This window comes from Dromiciops gliroides, chromosome 3, assembly GCF_019393635.1.
Source record: "Dromiciops gliroides isolate mDroGli1 chromosome 3, mDroGli1.pri, whole genome shotgun sequence".
Lineage (NCBI taxonomy): Eukaryota > Metazoa > Chordata > Mammalia > Microbiotheria > Microbiotheriidae > Dromiciops > Dromiciops gliroides.
Window position 1 is genome coordinate 156,530,822 of NC_057863.1, and position 21,619 is coordinate 156,552,440.

The 21,619-nt window shown below is 37.9% G+C and overlaps 1 protein-coding gene and 1 pseudogene across 3 annotated transcripts; both read left to right on the forward strand.

The window, feature by feature from the left end:
- Nucleotides 1-273: 273 nt before the first annotated feature.
- On the forward strand, nucleotides 274-17,762 carry LOC122749801 (DNA dC->dU-editing enzyme APOBEC-3C-like). 3 transcript variants are annotated; one of them, XM_043996325.1, is made up of 4 exons: nucleotides 274-344; nucleotides 3,305-3,868; nucleotides 6,291-6,342; nucleotides 16,357-17,762. In XM_043996325.1, the coding sequence occupies exons 2-4, from the start codon at nucleotides 3,320-3,322 to the stop codon at nucleotides 16,536-16,538; spliced, it is 783 nt and encodes a 260-aa protein (XP_043852260.1). In that variant the 5' UTR covers nucleotides 274-344; nucleotides 3,305-3,319; the 3' UTR covers nucleotides 16,539-17,762. The 3 variants fall into 3 exon arrangements, 2 of the variants coding, with proteins under 2 accessions (XP_043852260.1, XP_043852261.1); XM_043996326.1 differs by having other exon boundaries at nucleotides 308-315; XR_006355700.1 differs by lacking the exon at nucleotides 3,305-3,868 and having other exon boundaries at nucleotides 16,357-16,435.
- LOC122749804 lies at nucleotides 12,908-13,479 on the forward strand (annotated as a pseudogene).
- Nucleotides 17,763-21,619: the final 3,857 nt, after the last annotated feature.

The window sequence follows — 21,619 nt, forward strand, 5'->3', positions numbered from 1 at the left end:
CTCAGGTCCTCTAACTCCCAAACCATTGTTCCTTCCATTATATAAACCTTCCTCTCTAAGAGTTGTGTATTTGGAGTCAGAGTGCTAATGTTCAAATTCCAACTCTGATACTTAACATCCCATTCCTTTTTTCTAAGCTCCCTTTCCAGCTATAAACCTTACGTACATATTATTTGCCACTAGATGGGGATAAAGTGAAAGTTTCCATTAGATGGCCACTTCTGATGTCAAAAGTGAAAGCAAAAATTGACAAGTTTTTCTTTCATTTCTGAAGTCAAACTCATAGCAAATCCAGCTGTTTTCAGGAAGCTACAGGTAAGAGGAGAATGACTGTAAACTAAAAGGTAAGTTTTGTAAAATAATGATTCATTGATTTTATTCAAGAGATAAATTAGTGTCAAAGGAAGGAACTGGAGATTTTTATCTAAGAGAGCAGGAGGAGGGTGTGATCATTGGTTTTGAATTTCAGTAACTAGGAAATGGAAGAAGAATCAAATTGCTTATCTTCAATAAGGAGTAATGGATAGACAGGGCAATAATTTTGGCTTGGTTTAAAGGGAAAACTTCCTTTGGGGGGGGGGGGCGGGGGCGGGAAACTTCTTAACAATTAGTTTCCAAAAGTGAATTCATCTGCCTTGGGGCATAATGAGTTCTTCAGCATGGGAGGTTGTCCGGGAAGTTTGGATGACCATTTCAGATTTTTGGTGGAGGGGAGTCCTGTGAGAGTGGCAGGTGAGAATTTGAAAGTAACAGCAAGGACCAAGACATATGCAAAAAGAAGGGGAAGCCAGTTATGGAAAGGGTAACAAAGGATAAGGTGCCTTCAGGAGAAATATAGTTTTCAGTAAATACCAGGAGGTAGAATGAATAAAAAAGGAAGAGATCTAGAATGAAGAGGAATTTTTTAACAGAGGAGGGTTCAATAGGGAAGGGTGGAAAAGAAAAGCAAAAGAGGATAGGGAAAGGAAGGGGAAGTGAGGAAGTACTTCTTCCACGCTGGCAAAACAGCTATTGGCCAACTAGTCTCCAACTCCTAAGCTGTCACACCCAGGGTCTCATAGTCCTCATGCCCATCTCCTTTCTTTCCAGGATGGACTGGCCCTGATCAATTACCTGACAGGGATTCAGGATACACAAGATCAGTGTTAGATTATGATGAATCAATGAACATACATTTATTAAATTCTCACTGTGTTTCAAACACTGTGCTAAGCACTGGGAATATAAAAAAAGAAGAAATGGTACCTGAATTCAAGGAGCTTAGGGGAGGGCAGTTCACACCAAAACAAGGCTGGCCTTCTTGCATGGTGACAGACACTAAAACCAAAATATTTTCCCCTATACTACCTCAATTTATTCTCTTCACTCTTAACGTTGTCTGAAGTCCGTTTTTTCTCCTTTCCTCCTATGCCAGTTGTTCCCAGGCAATGGGACATTACAGTAATCTAACATTAGCAATTTTTAAAATTTTATCTTATTAAGTTCACCCATCTTATTTCCTGAGTAGAGAGGGACATGAAACTCAAGTGAGCCTGCCTTTCTCTTTTCCCTCTCTTAAATCTTGGCAGTCATTCTATCCAAAATTAATACTAATCTCATTGTGATTAGATAAAAATATGCAATATAGGCATTCATGCTTTAGTTTTAATTGATTATATTCTAGTGTTCCCAAGCCCTTGATAATTACTAGTAGATGTTCACACCAGCTTGTATATACACGCTATAAATTCTGACTATAATAATTGATTGTGCCAGTGACAAGCAGTTGTTTTCAGTTGTGTTCAATTCTTCATGACTCCATTTGGGGTTTTCTTGGCAAATATACTGGAGTCGTTTGTCCTGTCCTTCTCCAGTTCATTTTACAGATGAGGAAACTAAGGCCAACAGGGTTAAGTGACTTGCCCAGAGTCATGTAGCTAGTAAGTGTCTGAGAGCAGATTTGAACTCAGGAAGATAAGTCGGACTCCAAGCCTTAGCATTCTATCCACCTAGCTGAGATCTGCAGTAGGACTCCTTATTACTGAAAGCTAATGCAGCCAAAAATTGTATTAATTTTTTGGACTGTAATATCATATTCATTCTGTTAAAACTCCTGATTGTTTTCAAACAAGCTGCTATCTAAGTATGCCTTCACTGTCTTGTACTTGTGGTATTGATTTCTTGTAGCAAAGTAAATTTAATCTTATTAGATTGAGCCCTCTCAGTCTAGACACTAAGCCTTTCATTGATTTTTCTGAATTTATTTTCAACCACTCTTTCTTATTATAGATATATATATACGTAGTATGTATTATTATATGTTATATAATGCACATCATAGTATATGTATATATTTGTATTTCTTATAGAAATTTAAAAATAAGCCTGAGAAATTTCCATGACAAAGACATTAGTGTTTTTGATAACTCTTCACTTCAGAACTTTCCAAGAATCAAAAACAGCTGAATAGACATTTAAAAGCTTTATACTTTAAAATTAAACCTGTTGTGTGTGTGTGTTTTTTTTTTTAAAAACACCTATTTTTTTAAAAGCATTGGATGGGAGGGCAGGGCAATAGGGGTTAAGTGACTTGCCCAGGGTCACACAGCTAGTAAGTGTCAAGTGTCTGAGGTCAGATTTGAACTCATGTCCTCCTGAATCCAGAGCTGGTTCTTTAGCCACTGTGCCACTTAGCTGCCCTGGATTTGGAACTTCAAGGAATCTTAGAGATCAACCAGTTTAACCCCCTCACTTTATAAATAAGGAAATAAAGTAAAGAGAAGTGGGCAGCTAGGTGGTGCTGTAAAGGAAGAACTAGGCTTAGAATCAAGAAGACTCATCTTCCTGAGTTAAAATCTGACCTCAAACACTTATTGACTGTGACCTTGGAATGTGTAAACCTGTTTGCCTCAGTTTCCTTATGTGTAAAATGAGTTGGAGAAGGAAAGAGCAAATCACTCCAGTAGCTTTGCCAAGAAACCCCCAAATGGGGTCATAAAGAAATCAGTCATGAAAAGTCAGACACAAAGAGTCAGATGCAACTGAAACAATTGAACAACGACAAAAAAGAAGTAAGACAACAAACCCAGGATCACACAGTTATTTTAAAGTGTCAAGATTTGGAAATCGTTGTTTTGACCAACAATTCAAACCAAAGAGATTTCCTCGCATTTGTATGATTTCTCAGCCTCATCAAATGTCTATTTATGGTGAAAATTTAAATGCCAGGGAAAACATCTTCCAAGAACATATTCAGTGTGATCGAATGCATTTGACACTCAGGGTGGCGTTTTTTGCCTTCTAATTTTTTTCCTCATCTGTTCAGTTTAGGTTAAAAAAAATGCCTCTGATGTTAAGGAAAGAAATATCTGAAGAAGAATTCTATGAACAGTTTTGCAACACAACAGCACCCCACCAAACTTTGCTCTGCTTTAGTCTGAAAGAAGATGATAAAACCCTATGGAGATTATGGGGTCATGCTTACAATAACCCAAGCCAATGTCATGCTGAAGTCCTCGTTTTAAGGGAAACTGAAGACTATCTAGGGGCAAATATTCCCAATGCTACAAAGTTCAGCATTATATGGTTTCTTTCCTATAGCCCCTGTCACTTGTGCTGTGATGAAATAACCAATTTTTTAACAAAGTGTCAAACTAAAATTGAATTTATCATCAAAGTAGCAAGGCCATATTATTTCAGTAATGATCAGAATCAGAAAGGCTTAAGGATGCTCAAAAGACAGGGAGTTCTGATCAAGATGATGGAATACAGTGACTATGAAGAATGTTTGTACTTATTTGTGGATCCTTGCTCCAACTTCACTGCATGGCCTGATTTAGAAGTGCAAAGTACAGCACATAAAATTATATTTCATCATTTACTGGCCCAGGTATATTTCATATTAACCATAAGTAAGATAAGAGATATCAGAGAAAACAAGTCCAACAAATGAGTACCTACTATATGTGGAGGTCTATGGTAGTACTGTGGGAGAGATGAGGGTTAAACTTCCCCCCCCCAAAAAAACCCCAACATCTCTGCCCTCCTGGGGTTCACAATCTAGTAAAAGAGATTGATAAACACTTTGTCCAAACCTGTGATTTCATCAGAATGAGGAACTCCCAGTGTGGAAATTCACTCCATCACTATAGATCACCAATTCATCAGTAATTTATAATCTTGAGCTATTTGGAGGACTAATGTTGAGTGACTTGGCAGTTATCACACATCTAGAATGTGCCAGAGGTAGGGTTAATCCCAGGTTTCCTTTTTGAATTTTTATCATTCCAAAGCCAGCCTTTGATCCACTATGCCACGCTACCTTTCATATATAGATCTCTCTGACAATGAAGAATATATGAAGAGTATTTAGAGAGATAGAAGGCAAATGCTGAAAAGGATTGAGGGGATTGGAGGGAATTGTTATTGATTAGCATAATAGGAGGTATAGGATCAAGGAAGCCTGCATGGAGATAACGTTTGGGTGCCTGAAGGTCCTTGCTTGTGTCTCCCAACTTCTGAACTGGAGCTGAATGTTGAGGCACCCAAAACAATACTCTCTCTCAGATTGCTCTTTCTGGGTTGTTCATAGAGAAGGGTTTCAACCTGAAAGAATATCAGAGATGGTGTTCTGCACATCCTGGATACAAAGGTTCTTTCACATATCCATCCATGCCCCAAATCATGACATCAAAAATAATGCTTTCAGGGCAGCTAGGTGGCGCAGTGGATAAAGCACCGGCCCTGGATTCAGGAGTACCTGAGTTCAAATCTGGTCTCAGACACTTGGCACGTACTAGCTGTGTGACCCTGGGCAAGTTACTTAACCCCCATTGCCCCACAAAAATAAATAAATAAAAATAATGCTTTCAAATTTTATAAATTACAATAAGCTGGTTGATATCAATTTCCAAGGCTCATGGCAGATTAGATTGGAATTTAAAATGACATCAAAAAGCTCTATGTGGTCAAAGTCAAGTGACTAATTCTATATAAGAAAAAAAAGCCTGGGGGCAGCTAGGTGGCACAGTGGATAAAGCATTGGCCCTGGATTTAGGAGGACCTGAGTTTAAAGCCAGCTTCAGACACTTACACTTACTGGCTGTATGATCCTGGGCAAGTCACTTAACCCCCGGTTGCCCAGAAAAAAAAAAGAAAGAAAGAAAGAAAAAAAAGCCTAATGGAGTTGAACTTGCCAGATTATTTAGGGCACAATAGCAATAGAATGTAGAACAGTAGATATAAAGTAAAAACCAAGGATTCTTATAAAAATAGTGAAGTAATCCTAAACATTGGCCAAACCCAAATAGTGTTGATGTCTTCAGAATGAAATAGAAAACTTAAAAAAGATCATAGGGAACAACATGGAAATACATATTAACTGAGGTGGAGTAAAGTAATAAGAATCAGAAAAATAATTCCATATAAGTGCATCAATATTATAAAAATGAACAATTTTAAGGATTTTCATAAACTGATAAAGATGAAATAAGCAGAACCAGAACAATTTGCATAATGATGACTCTATTAAATTTTTTTAAAACTTTGAAAGCTGTAAGAATTATGACTCAATGACCATGGCCATTGATGACTCCAGAGAACCAAAAATGAAACATATTATCTATTATAGAAATTGATAAATTTAGGGTGCAGAATAAGATAGATACAATGGGTAGAAATGGAATTTTTTTGTACACAGCCATTGAGGGAATTTGTTTTGCTTGACTATGCATATTTGTTACAAGAAATTCCTTTTTTCTCCTAATGGGGTAGAGGATAGGGTGGGAAGGAGAGAAACAGATTTCTTTTCTTTTTTTTTAAATAGAGAGGTAAGGGAGATGCTACAGATGTGGAATATCCTGTGCACTTTCAGACAAGATCATGGTATTACTAGTTTTATTTAAGTCTTACTTTGTTACAAGAAACCTCTATAAAAACAAAACACAACAATAAAACTTTTTTTAAAAGGAATTTTTTTTTGCAGGGCAATGAGAGTTAAGTGACTCGCCCAGGGTCACACAGCTAGTAAGTGTCAAGTGTCTGAGACCAGATTTGAACTCAGGTCCTCCTGAATCCAGGGCCAGTGCTTTATCCACTGCACCACCTAGCAGCCCCTGAAAAGGAAATTAAAAGTTATGGAGAAATATTAAACAGCTTAGAATCACTTAGATTGGAAAAAAGAAGGCTTAGAGTAAAGTTAGTGACAAGATTTTTATAAAGAGGATAGCCATTAGCTATTCTTTACTCTTTCAGTTTGTATGTTTTAAAATTATGCATATTTTCTTAATAATTTTTTCATTTGTTCTTTCCAGGAGGACAACACATTAGATGCCCATTCATTTCCAACTAATGATTCTTCTTCAGGTAAGGTCAACAAATTAACTGTTCGTAATGTGTAAAGGAGTGAATTTAAAAGAGGAAATGTACCCTATCCACAATGGGAAGTTACGATTCACTTAAGCTTAAGTGGAACTCTTCCCAGACATGTCTGTCTGTCTGTCTGTCTGTCTCTCTCACATACATACACACACACACACACACACACATATGGATGGATGGATATGGATGTGGATATATACACATATACATATATATTGTTATGTATCTTCCTGAAGCCATATATGTAGCAATATAAATTCCTAGAGGATGATAACTAATGAAATTGGCATTATATATGAGGCTGATAATTTCTAAAACATATTGAATAGTAAATATTTCTGATAACCATATGAACAGTGACACCTCTTGACTTGTAGATATGTGACTAATATGAATCAACCCACCCATCCCTGAAGAGTTTCAAAAGCACTACAAGCCAAAGATTAGAATTATTTATGCAAAATTTCTTCTGTACTTTAGAAAAGATGAGAGAGGAAGCATGTGTATTACAGCGACAATGGCTGATGATATAATGAGGTGATTCTTTACTTAAGGATCATACCAAAAGAAAGTGATAATACTTGCTTAGATACTTAAATGAATTTATGATTTCATCTATGTGGCCATTCCCTCCAAAGGTGAAACTACAACTCTTCTATGCGTTCTCATTTTATGTAATTCTAGTCCATATTATTCTGCAATTCTCCCTAGACACTTTTGACAGTCTGGTGAAGTCTATGGAATCTTCAAAACAATGTTTTTAAATGCATTAACTAAAATATGAAGGATTACAAAGGAAATCAATTATATTGAAATATTAAAACCAAGGTCATGGACCCCAGGTTATGAAAGTTTGCCCTAAAGGATCCACTTCATATGCTGGATGACTTTCTCTTAATCTTTTCACATTTCAATCATGTCAGTGTAGTAGCTCTCTACCTTCTTTCATTTTTACTCTGTGTTCTCTCCTTTCCAAGTGATATCTTTTAAACCAGTGAACAGTATTACCCCTTTTTACAGTACTTTGATCTTCACAAAACACTTTACATACAATATCTCTTGATCTCATTTAGGCTTCTTCCACTCAAGTCATTGTTAGTAATTGGCTGTAGCCTACTTATCCCCTTCCCTCCTCTTTCGATTTCCCTTTGGTATACAGACAATTTTGATGTTTTCAAGATCAAAGTGCTCCCTGACTCACAAATTTATCGTCTCACTAGAGGACTTTAAAGTATAGAGGTAACAGAAGTACTAAGTGGGCCATTAATGTACAAAATAATTAATAAGATGCAAAGTAAATACTGATTATAAATCTAAAATTTTAACTCTACTTGCTAAAATCATCAGGGAAGAAGTAGAACATTACTTAGAGTCTTTTTTATACTTGCATTATTAAGACAAACCATTTGTTTTAAATAGGTTATGACTTTATTAAAGTCATTAGAACCACAAGTGAAAAACAAAGTGTTTGAATTCCCACAAGCATATTGAAATAAATACATTTTGCATTTTGGAGAAGGGACCAAAATCCAGTCAACACATTCCTGTAGAGATGTAAGATAAGTAATCAAAGCATAGGACCGGATTTAAGCTAACATGATTCTTATCCTTCACAGTGGAATCAACGAGTCATAAATTTTCTAATTGTACTCCCTGCTATGGACATTAGCCACTATTAAGAAGGCAGGGAGACAGGGAGGGAGGAAGGCAGGAATCAAGCATTTATTAGATACCTACTATGTGCAAGACACTTTCCAAATATTACCTCATTAGAAAATCCCAACAACCCTCCAAGGTAGGTGCTCTTGTTACCCTCATTTATTTGATTTGCAGTTGTATTCAAATATGGATAGGATGTCTAAACATCACACTTGTAATACTGCTATCCATGGAAATTCATGTCATGGGATTAAGTGATAAGTAATACTAGAGCATTAAACATTCCTTTTGGTATTTGAGTAACAAAGCCACCTTAGACTGAGTCCAAAACAGGTCTGATTTAGGAAGTATGAATTTCCCTTCTAAATAGAAAAGGGTCATGTGACAATTCCAGCGTGTTTGCATTATAAATATGGCAGTTACTTTGCTCAAAGAATATGGTACTAAGTAAGAGTCATCTATGATTAGAAAAAGTTACATTCGGTTGTTCTCATTTTAAACAGGGAGGCCAGGTGGTACAGTGGATAGAGTGCTGGACCTGGAGTCAGGAAGACCTAAGTTCAAATTCTACCTCAGATATTAACTGTGTGATCCTGGGCAAGTCACCTAAACTTTGTCTGCCTCAGTTTCCTCATCTGTAAAATGGGGGTGATAATAATAGCACCTGCCTCTCAGGGTTGTCATGAGGATAAAATGAAATAATATTTGTAAAGCACCTTGGAAACCTTGAAGCCCTGTATTAATACTAGCCAATAATAATAATAATAATAAAAATTTTCAGGGTGCTAAAGGGAATTGGAAAGACAGGTGAAGGGTTCTAAGGAAGTTACAATCAATTTCTAACAATGACATAATAGAAGTGTAAATGAGATCAAGAGATATTGTATGTAAAGTATTTTATGAAGATAAGCTAATAATAATGATAAAAATAATAATATTAGAATAGTGAATGTTATAAACCTGCTACTACTGTGAACAGCTAAAGAAGGACTGAACCTATTACAAATAGAGATGCAAAGCTACCAATTAATGTTCTCTAATTTAGATTTTTTAAAAAGACCTAATAATCTAGCTTGTTCTCTATAAAGGAAAGGAAAACAAACCATAGTGACTTTCCTTAGGACTAAGTCACCAACTAATTATGCAGGTGTGCCCTAATACTAAATGAATAAGACACAGAAGAAACATTTGTCCAAAAAAAAAAAAAAAGAAAATGATAGCAATTCTTTTGAACTATCAGTAAAAAAACAAAAAACAAAACACCCTCCCTCTGTCAATACAGATCTGCAACAAGGCTTCAATCTATAGTCTTAATTATCTGGGGGCACCCAGGGGAAATGCCTCTTCTAAGCACCACTCTCATCCTTTATATGTTGTGGCCTCATTTCCCCCTTAAAGTTTCCTTTTTGGTTGTTCATTTTCATTTGATTTCAACTGTATAAAAATGTTGAAAAAGAATGAAACTCATATAATGATTTTCCCTAAGCTCCCTACACCCCTATGATAAGAAATTACCTCATCTATGTTTGCTATTATTAATGCTTTTTTGTGTTTTTTTTTACTTTGTGTCCCTAAAACCTAGGATAGTGACTGGAAAACAGTAAGTGCTCATTTTTCAGTCATGTCCGACTCTTTGTGACCTCATTTGGGGTTTTCTTGGCAAAAATACTGGTTTGCTATCTCCTTTGGTTCATTTTTACAAATAAGGAAACTGAGGCAAACAGGGTTAAGTGACTTCCTTTGGATCAAACAGCTACTAAGTGAGTGAAGCCAGATTTTAACTCAGGAAGAAAGTCTTTCTGGCTTCAGGCCCAGCACTTTATCCCATACACCACCTAGTTGCCCTAAGCAATTATTCCCAGGTTTAAATAGTAAGGCAATACTTAATCCTTGGAATAAGTCCTGTTATATTATTTGAAAATTAATTGTCTATTATCAGAAAGCAGGTGCTTCTAATTAGAATAAGTAGTGAACTGATTGTGAGTTAGACTCACAAGTCCAATGCAGTGCCCTAAAATCCCTTATTGCATAGTAAATTTCAGTGATGATTCTGTTTTCAAAATCAAGTGTTATTCCACCATTCTAATATCTCACTATCTGAGATGACATTAATTCAGAATTGATAACAACTTTTCTGGGCTGAACTTAAAAGTCACCTTTACACTATGGGGAAGGACAAGACCTGGTAAAGTATTCAATTGAAGTGGGATGTTTAACTTATTATAAGGAGAAAGAACCCTTGGTTTTTGTTTTTTTAATTAAAAAAAGTTGTGTGCAAAAGGCTACAACTATAACAAATGAATTAATAAACATTTCAAGAAGACTCAGCAGGACCCTAGACTAAATTGCTAGCCCTAAATCTAAATTATTAGATATACTTGAAAGCAAAACTTCATTTTTATTGTCTTATTTATGAAATTAAACAAGCATTTCTGTAACATAGAATGATTTTTTAAAAAGTAAAACTGCACATCTATCTACAAAGGTATAATATGGAGACATAGTTTCTGCTTAATTTCATCATTCTAATAAGACCAGCAGATTATTAGTAAAATGATGGTCAACAGTCATCTCTCTCAAACCAAAGACCAAACTGGCAGTAGGCTCACAGAAGGCTCACAGCTTTCCAAACAGTAGTTGGTTCATCAAATAGCAATCAAATCTAATTGGTTAACAGAAATCAAATCTGATTGGTTAACAGCAATCAAATCTAATTGGTTAGCTTAATTTGGAGGTAGGGTATATTAAAATGAAGGGCTATACCAGACCACCCACAGCCTTGGCCTATCAATTCAAAGAATGCATACCCTTTTCAGTGGGTCAGCTGAGTGACCCTTCCCTGGACAGACAGGCCTTCCTATCTTGACAAAAAGATCTGTCTCCACCCATTTGAATAGAATACAATGAGCTTCTCCAACCTAGGTTAAATTCCTCGCAAGGTTGGATGGGCCTGACTAAGATGAAGAGGTTTAATGTAATCTTATTTTCAGGAGAACTGGACCTTGGAGTGGGGGGAGTGGGGGAAGAAAGGACTTTGGAAGAGGGGGAGAACATTTAATATCCCCAAGATATCAATTATTAATAATTATTTCTCACAATGGACAATTAAGGAAGACACTATCTGCATCCATAGAAAGAACTGATAAATAAAACTTCATTTAAAAAAAACTATAATTCAGACTTTCCAAAGATTCAAAGCACTCTGAATTAGCAAGTTTTCACAATGTAGTGTGATACAAGCACTCAGTAGTACTGGGAGATTTCAGTGACAATCCATAACTCTGAGCAGTCATCAGATGAAATCTAGTTGTTGTCAGGATTTATTTTAGCATGATAACCTATATCTGGAAACAATTTGATAGAGTAAAAAACCTGACTGGGTCTGCTCTTGGAGTGACAGAGCTTAAAGCTTATAATGCTGCCATTGGGGAAGGAAGGATAGAGAGAGAAAATTATTTTAGTTGCTTTTGAAAGCCCAGGGAAGATCTGACCTGACCTACCTTTCCTTCTGGATGCCCTGAGCTATCTTTGAAATTGGGCCTGTGCTGAGACCGCTGTGTCCTCAAAAACCCAGAGCTAAACAAGCCATAACCAAAATGGGTAGCTACTCTGTCTCCTCCTCCCTCTACTCTCACTCAGCCTACAGATAGGGCATTTTGACACATTTGAAAATGGAATGTGTTGCATTTGCCAAAAGTAGAAGGACACAGGGTCCTCTACAGGATGATTTCTTTAAACGGACTATACTCTAACCTGTCTTATACAAGTTAAGTAAGGAAAGATGCCCCCTTCTCCCAGAAAACCACAGCATTGAGAAAATCTGAAACAGTCTCAACCTTTCTGTCCTGATAACTCTTCTGTAACAGGGTACACTTCCAGAGAAGCCTATACCACTGTACCAAGGGAGATTACCACAGATGCCTACTAGAACTGATTAATAATAATATGCATTATTATATAAGGGGTATCAGGTGTTTTTTCTTAAATATTTTCCTTTGTCACAAGGGAAATTTCAAAGGAAAGGGGAGAGAGGATGGATGGGTAATGGTGAAAAGATTTTGAAACAGATAGAAAAGGCATACATAGATGCATTTTTTTTTAATAGAGTGAGCTCCAGTGAGTATTCTATCCTTAAGAGAATAGGCCCTACAGTAAGAGAACAAATCATAGACTGGAAGCAATCTTAAAGATCATTTAATCCAACCTACTCATTTTACACAAGAAGAAACTGAAGCCCTAAAAAGTCAAATGATTTGCCTGAGGTCACACTACTCATTAATGACAGAGCTAAGACTTACAGAAGTCTGCATTCCCACAAGTCCCACCCAGTCTAGTACCCTTGTGTCACCAGGTCCCATAGCCTATGATGTTGTCTGTCTTTCCCTCTCCATCTGTCTGTCTGGCTAGCTGGCTGGCTGTCTTTCTTTTTGAAACATAGACTTATTCAAATTAGAAGTTAATAAAAAAAACCCAAACCTGACTTCCCTTTCTATCACCTTTTAAATGTGCTTTTCCTGATGCAATGGCTAAGGTTTTGTTTTAACTTTGTAACTGAAGGGGTAGAGTAGGGTAATAGCCATGGTTGCTTTCATAATAGTTTGTATTTGAATTGTTATAATTATGTTATTATTAAGAAAATCTCACAGCACCTCTAAGCTACAAAATGCCTTTTCTGGAAGAAGTCTTATGAATCTTGACACAGCTATTAAGTGTCAGAGCCAAGATTCAATCAATCAGTAAAAATGTAAGTACCTACTATGCTCTGGTCATTGCACCAGGCACTGAAGAAACAAAGACAAAAGTGAACTAGTCCCTACCCTCATGGTGCTTATACTCTATTAAGAGTGGAATCCAGCAGCAGAAGCAGGACTAGCGTTTCCGAGTCGCCACCATGCAGCTGTTTGTCCGCGTGCAGGCTCTACACACCCTCGAGGTGACCGGCAGGAGACTGTCACCCAGATCAAAGCCCATGTGGCATCCCTAGAGGGCATAGCCCCCGAGGATCAGGTCCTGCTTCTAGGTGGCTCCCCAATGGAGGATGAAGCCATCTTGGGGCAGTGTGGGTTGGAGCCGCTGTCCACTCTGGAAGTGGCTGACCGAATGCTAGGAGGTAAAGTCCGTGGCTCTCTGGCCCGAGCTGGAAAAGTGAGGGGGCAGGGGGCAGCTAGATGGCGCAGTGGATAGAGCACCGGCCCTGGAGTCGGGAGTACCTGAGTTCAAATCCGGCCCCAGACACTTAACACTTACTAGCTGTGTGACCCTGGGCAAGTCACTTAACCCCTATTGCCTCACTAAAGAAGAAGAAGAAGAAGAAGAAGAAGAAGAAGAAGAAGAAGAAGAAGAAGAAGAAGAAGAAGAAGAGGCAGGCCAAAAGGAGGATGCAATACAACAGATGATTTGTCAATGTGGTGCCCACCTTTGGCAAGAAGAAGGGCCCCAATGCCAACTCCTAGGCCTGGGTAGTCTGTCTGTCCCCAATAAAGCCACTATGACTCTTAAAAAAAAAAAAGATGGCAGCTAGATGGCGCAGTGGATAAAGCACCGGCCCTGGATTCAGGAGTACCTGAGTTCAAATCCGGCCTCAGACACTTGACACTTACTAGCTGTGTGACCGTGGGCAAGTCACTTAACCCCCATTGCCCCACAAAAACAAAAACAAAAAAGAGTGGAATCCAAATTTCTATATTACTTTACCAAGGAAGACCAGGGGCAGGTAGGTGGTGCAGTGGATATAGCACTGGCCCTGAATTTGGGAAGACCTGAGTTCAAATCTCACACTGGCTGTGTGACCCTGGACAAGTCACTTAACCCCAACTGCCTTAAATATTCAGGGCCATCTCCAGTTGTCCTAATGTATACCTTGCCACTGGACCCAGATGGCTCTGGAAGAGAGAGTGATGTTGGTGAATTTGCATAGCCCTCCCTCACTTAAATCCAATTCAGTGCAAGTCATGACATCTGTCATGGTCCTCTTTGAGAATGAAGGACAAACAACAACAACCAAGGGAGACTGTTATGGAGCCTTTCCTAGAGAATATAGCATGCATTACACATGCCTACTATGGGCCAGCCAGGCAATGGGGACACAGAGACTAAAACAAAATAGTTCCTTCTCTCAAGGAGTTTACACACTCCTCTACCCACTTCACCCTCTAGCCATACTGTGCTCACATAGGATGCCCCACATCTGACTCTGTTATCTGCCATGTCCTCCCTCATCCGCTCAGCCTCAGAGAACACCTAGCTTCCTTCAAGACTGTGATAAAATGCTTTGTTGTTCGGTTGTGTCAAATTCTTTGTGACCCCATTTGGAGTTTTCTTACTTATCTTTTTTTTGTGTGTGTGAGGCAATTGGGGTTAAATGACTTGCCCAGGGTCACACAGCTAGTAAGTGTTAAGTGTATGGGGCTGGATTTGAACTCAGGTCCTTCTGAACCCAGGGCCAGTGTTCTATCCACTGCACCACCTAGCTGCCCCTGGATTTTTCTTAGCAAAGATACCGGAGTGGTTTGCCATTTCCTTCTCCAGCTCATTTTAGAGATGAAGAAACTAAGGTAAACAGGGCTAAATGACTTGCCCAGGGTCACACAGCTAGTAATTTGTCTGAGGCCACATTTGAATTCAGGGACATAAGTCTTCCTGACTCCAGGCCCAGCTCTCTTGCACTGTATGATTAAAAGATACTTTCTGCAGAAGGTCTTTCCTGCCCACTTCCCTCCAGCTGCCCATCCCTTTCCCACTAAGGTTATCTCTCATCTCCCTTGTGTGTATGTTATATATAACTATTTTAAAATACGTTATCTTCCCCCCCCATTAATCCTTGAGAGCAAGGATTTTTATTTTATTTTATTTGCATTATCTTTGTATACCCAGCACTTAGCACAAGGTCTGCCATATAGAATCACTTAATAAATACTTGTTGATTGATTACCAAGGAAGATGACATATAAGTTTATATAAAATAAACTGCAGGAGTAAGGGCAATGAGATTTCTGCAGAGCAAAGAGAATAGTTGCTTTAATTTTGGCATTTAAATAATGAAAGATTGTAATGATACAGTATGGTAGGTGTTCCTGGAAAAACATCTTAAATCAACAATATCCTTTGGTATGTATGTATATTCTCTTCCACAGAAAAGAGCACAGCAAAAGAAAAAAAAATTTATTTTGTATTCATTCTCTTCTCAAAGTAGGCTGTTGTGGGGGTGTGGCTCGGAGGAGATGGGCTTCGCCAAGAAAACAAAAGCCTTATCCTGCAATGACGATTGCTCTCACCAGCTGTTCATAACCAGCCAACCCATTGGCTTCACTGTATCTTCCAAGAAACCCAGCTACAAAGACAAACATTAGGGTTATCACTTTGAGCTAAAGAGATGTAACCCCTCTAGTACCAAGTGTCTGTCTCTACTTAATGATGCTTGAGCTGCAAAATGCAAATTTCTTTGAGTTAAGATGAAAGGGCAAACAAACATCTACTTTCAGCCATTCTTACGTTTTGATGCTATGGATAGTCATCTGATTTTGTCAGATTTTATCATCTCTTTAAAAAAAAAATCTTAATTACACATACCCATAGAATCACAATCTGCTTCAAATAGAAGTCTCTAAAAGAGGTAATTAGCTGGCACTTAGTAGTAACCTAACTAGATTAGAATTAGGATTGTATTTTATTTTAAACCTGCACAGTAGACACTGGGCAATGTTAGAAAAAAAAAAACCACAATGTTTCAAGTTCAAGTTAGATCTCAATACTTTAATGAATCTGTGATCTCTTCAATGTGGTCACCTCTTTCATTGCCCAACCATGCCCATACTTTTAGATATTTTGTTATTTGTAGAATGTCTTTCTTTAAATTCTCCATAGAAGACACACCTGATATTCTTAAGGTCTTCCTCCAGTTTTTTTGAACATTTCATGGGTGCCTCTAAGCACTGGAGAATTGTTACATTATTAAAAATATTAAAAATACTTTGTATGAGAAGGGGCCCAAAAGATCTCATCAAGGACTTATATGACCAGAAGAAGAACTAAGTTACTCATGTAGTAAAAGTGAGAGGCATGATTTGCACTAGTTCAAGTTACTAAGTCAGTGTTGACATTGATTTGGTCACCTTATTTCAATTTTTTTTTTAAAGCAGATGAACCTACACACCCTAGTCTAGTTAAAGTCTGGTGCCAAATGACTTTGGATCCAAAGACTGTCTATGTCTAATGGTGTGCCTGGAGCAATTTGAGACAAGGAGTTCTGTTTGAAAAGAGCAAAACGATTGCAAATATGCTAAATTTTCACTTGAGGATATGGTCAATATTGTACTAATCATTTTTTACAATTCATTCTAGTTCACACTGGATCAGCATCTGATTTTGAAAGCCACATCTTGGTCAATAAGATTCTACCAGAAGATCCTAACAAGACACCAGATAAGAAAGATGAGTTTTCAGACATAAGGACTCCACAGAAAACATGTATCACCCAGAGAACAATAGAAGATGGGAAAGAAGTCAAAAGAAAACTCTTCTGAACAAGGGGAACCACTATTTTTTTTCATTTCCCCCCACACACTATAAATATGTCATTCCATGTGTGACTACATTGTTTCCTTACATGGTTAATTATGTTTAATGATTTAGTTTGAAATTGTGGCAATCAAGGGGATCATTACAGGATTTTGTAATACTGTGCAGAAGCATTCTCTTTCAACTTATACTTTAACTCCTGGGTACCCAGCCAGCCTGTTCTTGGAATTGCTCCTTGCTTCTTCTTGCATTTCCTAAATGGTCCAGCTAAGATTCCCAAGGCAGTTGGTTCCAGATATAATAATTCCCCTTCCTCATATTTGCTTTAGGATACCATTAACTTATTTGTAACATGATCGAAAAGCATGAGCTTATTTGAGAGAACCTATTCATGAATTTATTAATGATTGCTTGAGATTAGAATGTTCTGCATGGGGGCAGCTGGGTGGCACAGTGGATAAACCACCGACCCTGGATTCAGGAGGACCTGAATCAGACATTTGACACTTAACTAGCTGTGTGACCTTGGGCAAGTCACTTAACCCTCATTGCCCCACAAAAAAAATTTTTAAACAAACAAACAAACAAAAAAAGAATGTTCTGCAGTGCTTTGCTTAGGACTGGATAATTTTGTAATGCTAAGAGCTGATTGATTCTAGGCTGTGACTTTTGCTGACTCCTGGTACTAAAAACTATATTAACACTTGCACTTTTGGCCATCCTCTTGCATTACCTTACCTTGGACAGCAGTTCCAAGTCTATGTCAGGGACACAAAAGAATCTTAGAGCAATGGACTCCAAATTCAACTGTAGCTCTCCAGTAACTTATAACAACACCTTCCACAAGCCTTCCCTCCTGATATTTTTCCACTACATGAAATACGATTAGCTACCACCCAAAGTAGACTCTGTACAGATTACAAGCCAGTGTTTAGGAATTCTGAGGGCTAGATATGATTATGTTGATGTGAAACATATATGTTTCCTTTGAGTAACCTTGCCAATGAATATCCTTTATCAATCAAATAAATGGTGTGTTGACTGGGGGGGGGGGGGCGCCTCAAACCCAAATTTTGAGGCAAAGTCCAGTTCTAATCAGTTTATCAGGGGGTCACTGTTAAATTTTCAGGGTGAGCGTTTATACCTCAGAAATCATCAATCCTTACTTGATTTTTTTGTTGTTCAGTCATTTGAGTCATGTATGACTCTTCATGATCCCATTTTGGGTTTTCTTGGCAAAGATACTAAAGTGGTTTGCCATTTCCTTCTCCAGCTCATTTTACAGATAAGGAAACTGAGGCAAACAGAGTTAAGTCCAGGGTCACACAGCTAGTAAGTATCTGAGGTCTGATTTGAACTTAGGTCCTTCTGACTCCACCCCAGAAAACTATCTACAGTTCCCTTTAGCTGACTTAGGGCTTGATTTATTATTTTGCTAATTGTCTAAACTTTTAAAAATCTTAATAATGCAGATTAAATTTAAAAGTATGTGTTACATGTATAACCTATATCAGATTGCTTACTCTCTTGTGGAAGGAGGGAGGGGAGGGAGGAAGGGTGAAAAATTTGGAACTCAAAATCTTTCAAAAATTGAAAATTGTCTTTACATGTAATTGGAAAAAATAAAGTACCATTAATGTATTTTTTAAGTGTGTGTTCACATACTCCTCTCCCTCCAGCCCCAATATACACAAACACACTCTGGCTATTAAACATTTATCAGCACACCCTTGTATTACTCCATAAATATTGCTTGAGCTAAGCAAGAATATAGGATCATTATTACACTGTCATCATTAGACTGGAAGCCTGGTAACAATAACAATAACAATAACTGGCATTTACATAGCACTTTAAAGTTTGTTGCTAAAAAAAAAACATTTAGAAAAAAATAGTTTGTTGTTCAATCATATCTAATGCTTCATGATCCCATTTGGGATTTTTCTTGGCAAAGATACAACAATGGTTTGCCATTTCCTTCTTCAGCTCATTTTACAGATAAAAAAACTGAGACAAACAGGGCTAAGGGACTTGCCCAGGGTCAGGCTACTAAGTATCTGAAGCCAGGTTTGAACTCAGGAAGATGGTTCTACCCACTTTAAAGTTTGCAAAGAGTTTTCTATTATTTCATTTGGGCCTCACGACACTCCTAGAAATCACCTATTCTGACTCCTCCTATAGATGAGGAAACAATCCTTAAGAGGTCTTCTGATTTACCTAAAGTCAGCAAGTATGAAAGCTGGAATTCAAAACCTGAGTTCTCCATTTCCAAGGCTAGAGCTCTTTCCATTATTTCTCATTGAATTTATTTATAGGGAAGGAGCCATTTTTCTTATTGGATCCTTTTCTCTAGTCCAGCCTCTGTATTTCACAGATGAGGAAATAAGGCCAAGAGAAAAGTAATTGCCCAAGGTCATACAGGCAATATGAAAGAAATAATTGCAAGTGACATTAATCTAGTGTTTTAATATTCAGGAAGCATTTCACACTTAAGCCTCACAACTGTGTGAAGTATGTATTGCAGATACCTCTCCTTTTTTTCCCCCAGAGGATCACAGATTATGAGCTACAAGGAAAAATAAAAGAAGAAAAAAAAAAGATAGGAAGAGCTACAAGGGACCTCAAGGCCAATGAGTCCAACCCCCTCATTTCACAGATGGGGAAACTGAGGCTGAGAGAACATAAGTGATTTGCCCAGGATGATGTAGCTAAGATGGCACAATGAAATGAGTGCTGAAACTGTTTCCAATATGTCCTCAGACATTTACTAGCTATGTGCTTGTTCCTTTCCTAACAAGTATCTGAGGCAGAACTCAAACTCAGATCTTCCTGCTTCTGAGTCCAGTACTCTATCCACTGTACAAAAAGCATATAGCTATAGTTTACATGTGGACAGGGTTATCATAGGCACTATCCTGAAAATGGACATGAGAACAGAACCTTCTTATCCTTTACCACCTTCTAGCCCTGGGATGATTTTATATTTTTCTCCAGTCCAGAATCCCAGACCCATGGCCAGTGATCTATGTTCCAACCATCCATCAAATTTCTGCAGAGCCATAATTGTGGCAAGGTGACTCCTGGGCACTGACATGAGGGTAAGGGAGGGGTAGTGCATCCTCCCTGTAGCCATCCATCAGCCCAATTCTCCAGCAGCTTGCTCCCTGTGGTGCAACAGCAACCACTTCTTAATTTTTTCACTTGAGGAAGATTCTGTTGAATGGGAGCTAGAGGTGGAATCGTGTTCACAAGATAGGCTGACCTGATAATAGATGCATATTTTAAAGTTGATATATAGACTTCCCACTAGCAAGGAGTTTTATATGTATCTCCCTTAGTGCCAGTAATCTTCCACACACACACACACACACACACACACACACACACACACACACACACACTGATTGGGGAATTAATGGCTTTCTCTTAAGATTCACAGTGTAACCTTTTCAGGAGAGTCAACCCAGCTGGTGTTCCACTTGTAAATCCCTTCCCCCAACCCCTCCATTGATTTTGTTCCAGATATAAAATAACCTCCATGAGGTTTTTCTATTTCCTTATGAGAAAATTCTAGAAGTGATTTAGAGATGACACAATAGTCATTCTTCCGTGACCCTAAAATCATGATTCTGGAGATATTCTACAGTCACCTATATCCTATTTTCTTAAACTGTGGGTCTCGACCCATATGGGATTACCTAACAGATTGTGTGGGTCACAAAACATTTGGCGATGGTAAAAGGTCACATATACCTTTTTTATATACCTATATCCCTGGGGTCACATAAAAATTTCTCAAGCGAAAAGGGGTCATGAGTGGAAAAGGCAAGAGCTGAACAGTTACACTACTGACATGGAAAGAAAAGGAAAATTCTCCCTTTCAGAAAACAAAACAACCTTAAAGATAGTCTTTCTGTCTATAGCAACACACTCACCAACACAGCCACTGGAGAACTGAGTCAATTCATGAAGCAGTGAATCAACATTTATTTACTTAAACAACATTTATCAAAGGCTTACTATGTGCCAGACACTATATTGAGCAGCACTATGCTGAGCATACAAAAATGAAAATACAGTAGTCTTTGCCCTCAGAAAGCTTACATTTGATATATGAAGTGTTTGTGATGACATAGCACGTAATGAAAAAGACCCCCTTTTCTACTAAATTTAGGTGACAGTCAAAAATCAAAAAGCTAAGGTTCTATTTTTTTTCCCCCAGGGGTCAAGGATGGAAGAGGGAGAAGCATGACCTGGTATGAGGAACTACTGGTGTAACAACTTCCTTTACCAATTAATATTAGCAACTCGTTCATAATTTATAATACTAAAGGTGACATGTCAAGGATATGTCAGAAGTAGGATTTGAACCCTGGTATTCCTGACTCCAAGACTGACCCATTCTCCATTATCCAACAGTTCCCAAGAAGAAAAACACAAGCCTCCTAATGCTTTGTACTAGGGGCAAGAAGAAGACAAAGATCTTTCTGTAAGTATAAATATTGTGACTAAACAGAATCAAAGAATTCATACAATACTAATCTCTCCCATAAGGAAAACAAACCAATTATTTATTTCGAGATTCATTCAATGAGTCTTTATTAAGCACCTCTGATATGCAAGGTATTGTATTAATAATAATTGTTGCTATAAATAGAGCACTTTTAAAATTTTAGAAATTGTATTACAAACTTAATATCTAAATAGTGGTTCTGTGAGGAGAGATTATATCTATTCTGCTTGATCCCAGAGGGCAGAAACTGGAGAAAATGGAAAGATATTGCCAAGAGATAAAATTTACACTTTGTATTAGGAAAAGAAATATTCCTAACAATTAGAAATGTCCAAAATGGAATCAATTGCCTCAGAGAGGAGATGGGTTTCCCCTGCATGAAGGCTACCCAAATCTTCCAACTCTCAAATTCTGTGATTCTATGATCTCGTACATTTGGATGTTGCTTCCAAGGCTCTAGGCTGCAGTTCATCTACACTAGCTGATCCTATGCAACTGTCGTCTACACCCTTTGGCTGCCGCACTGGATTATAAGAACTGGCCTACTGCTAAGCCCCAGTTGACAGAAATGAT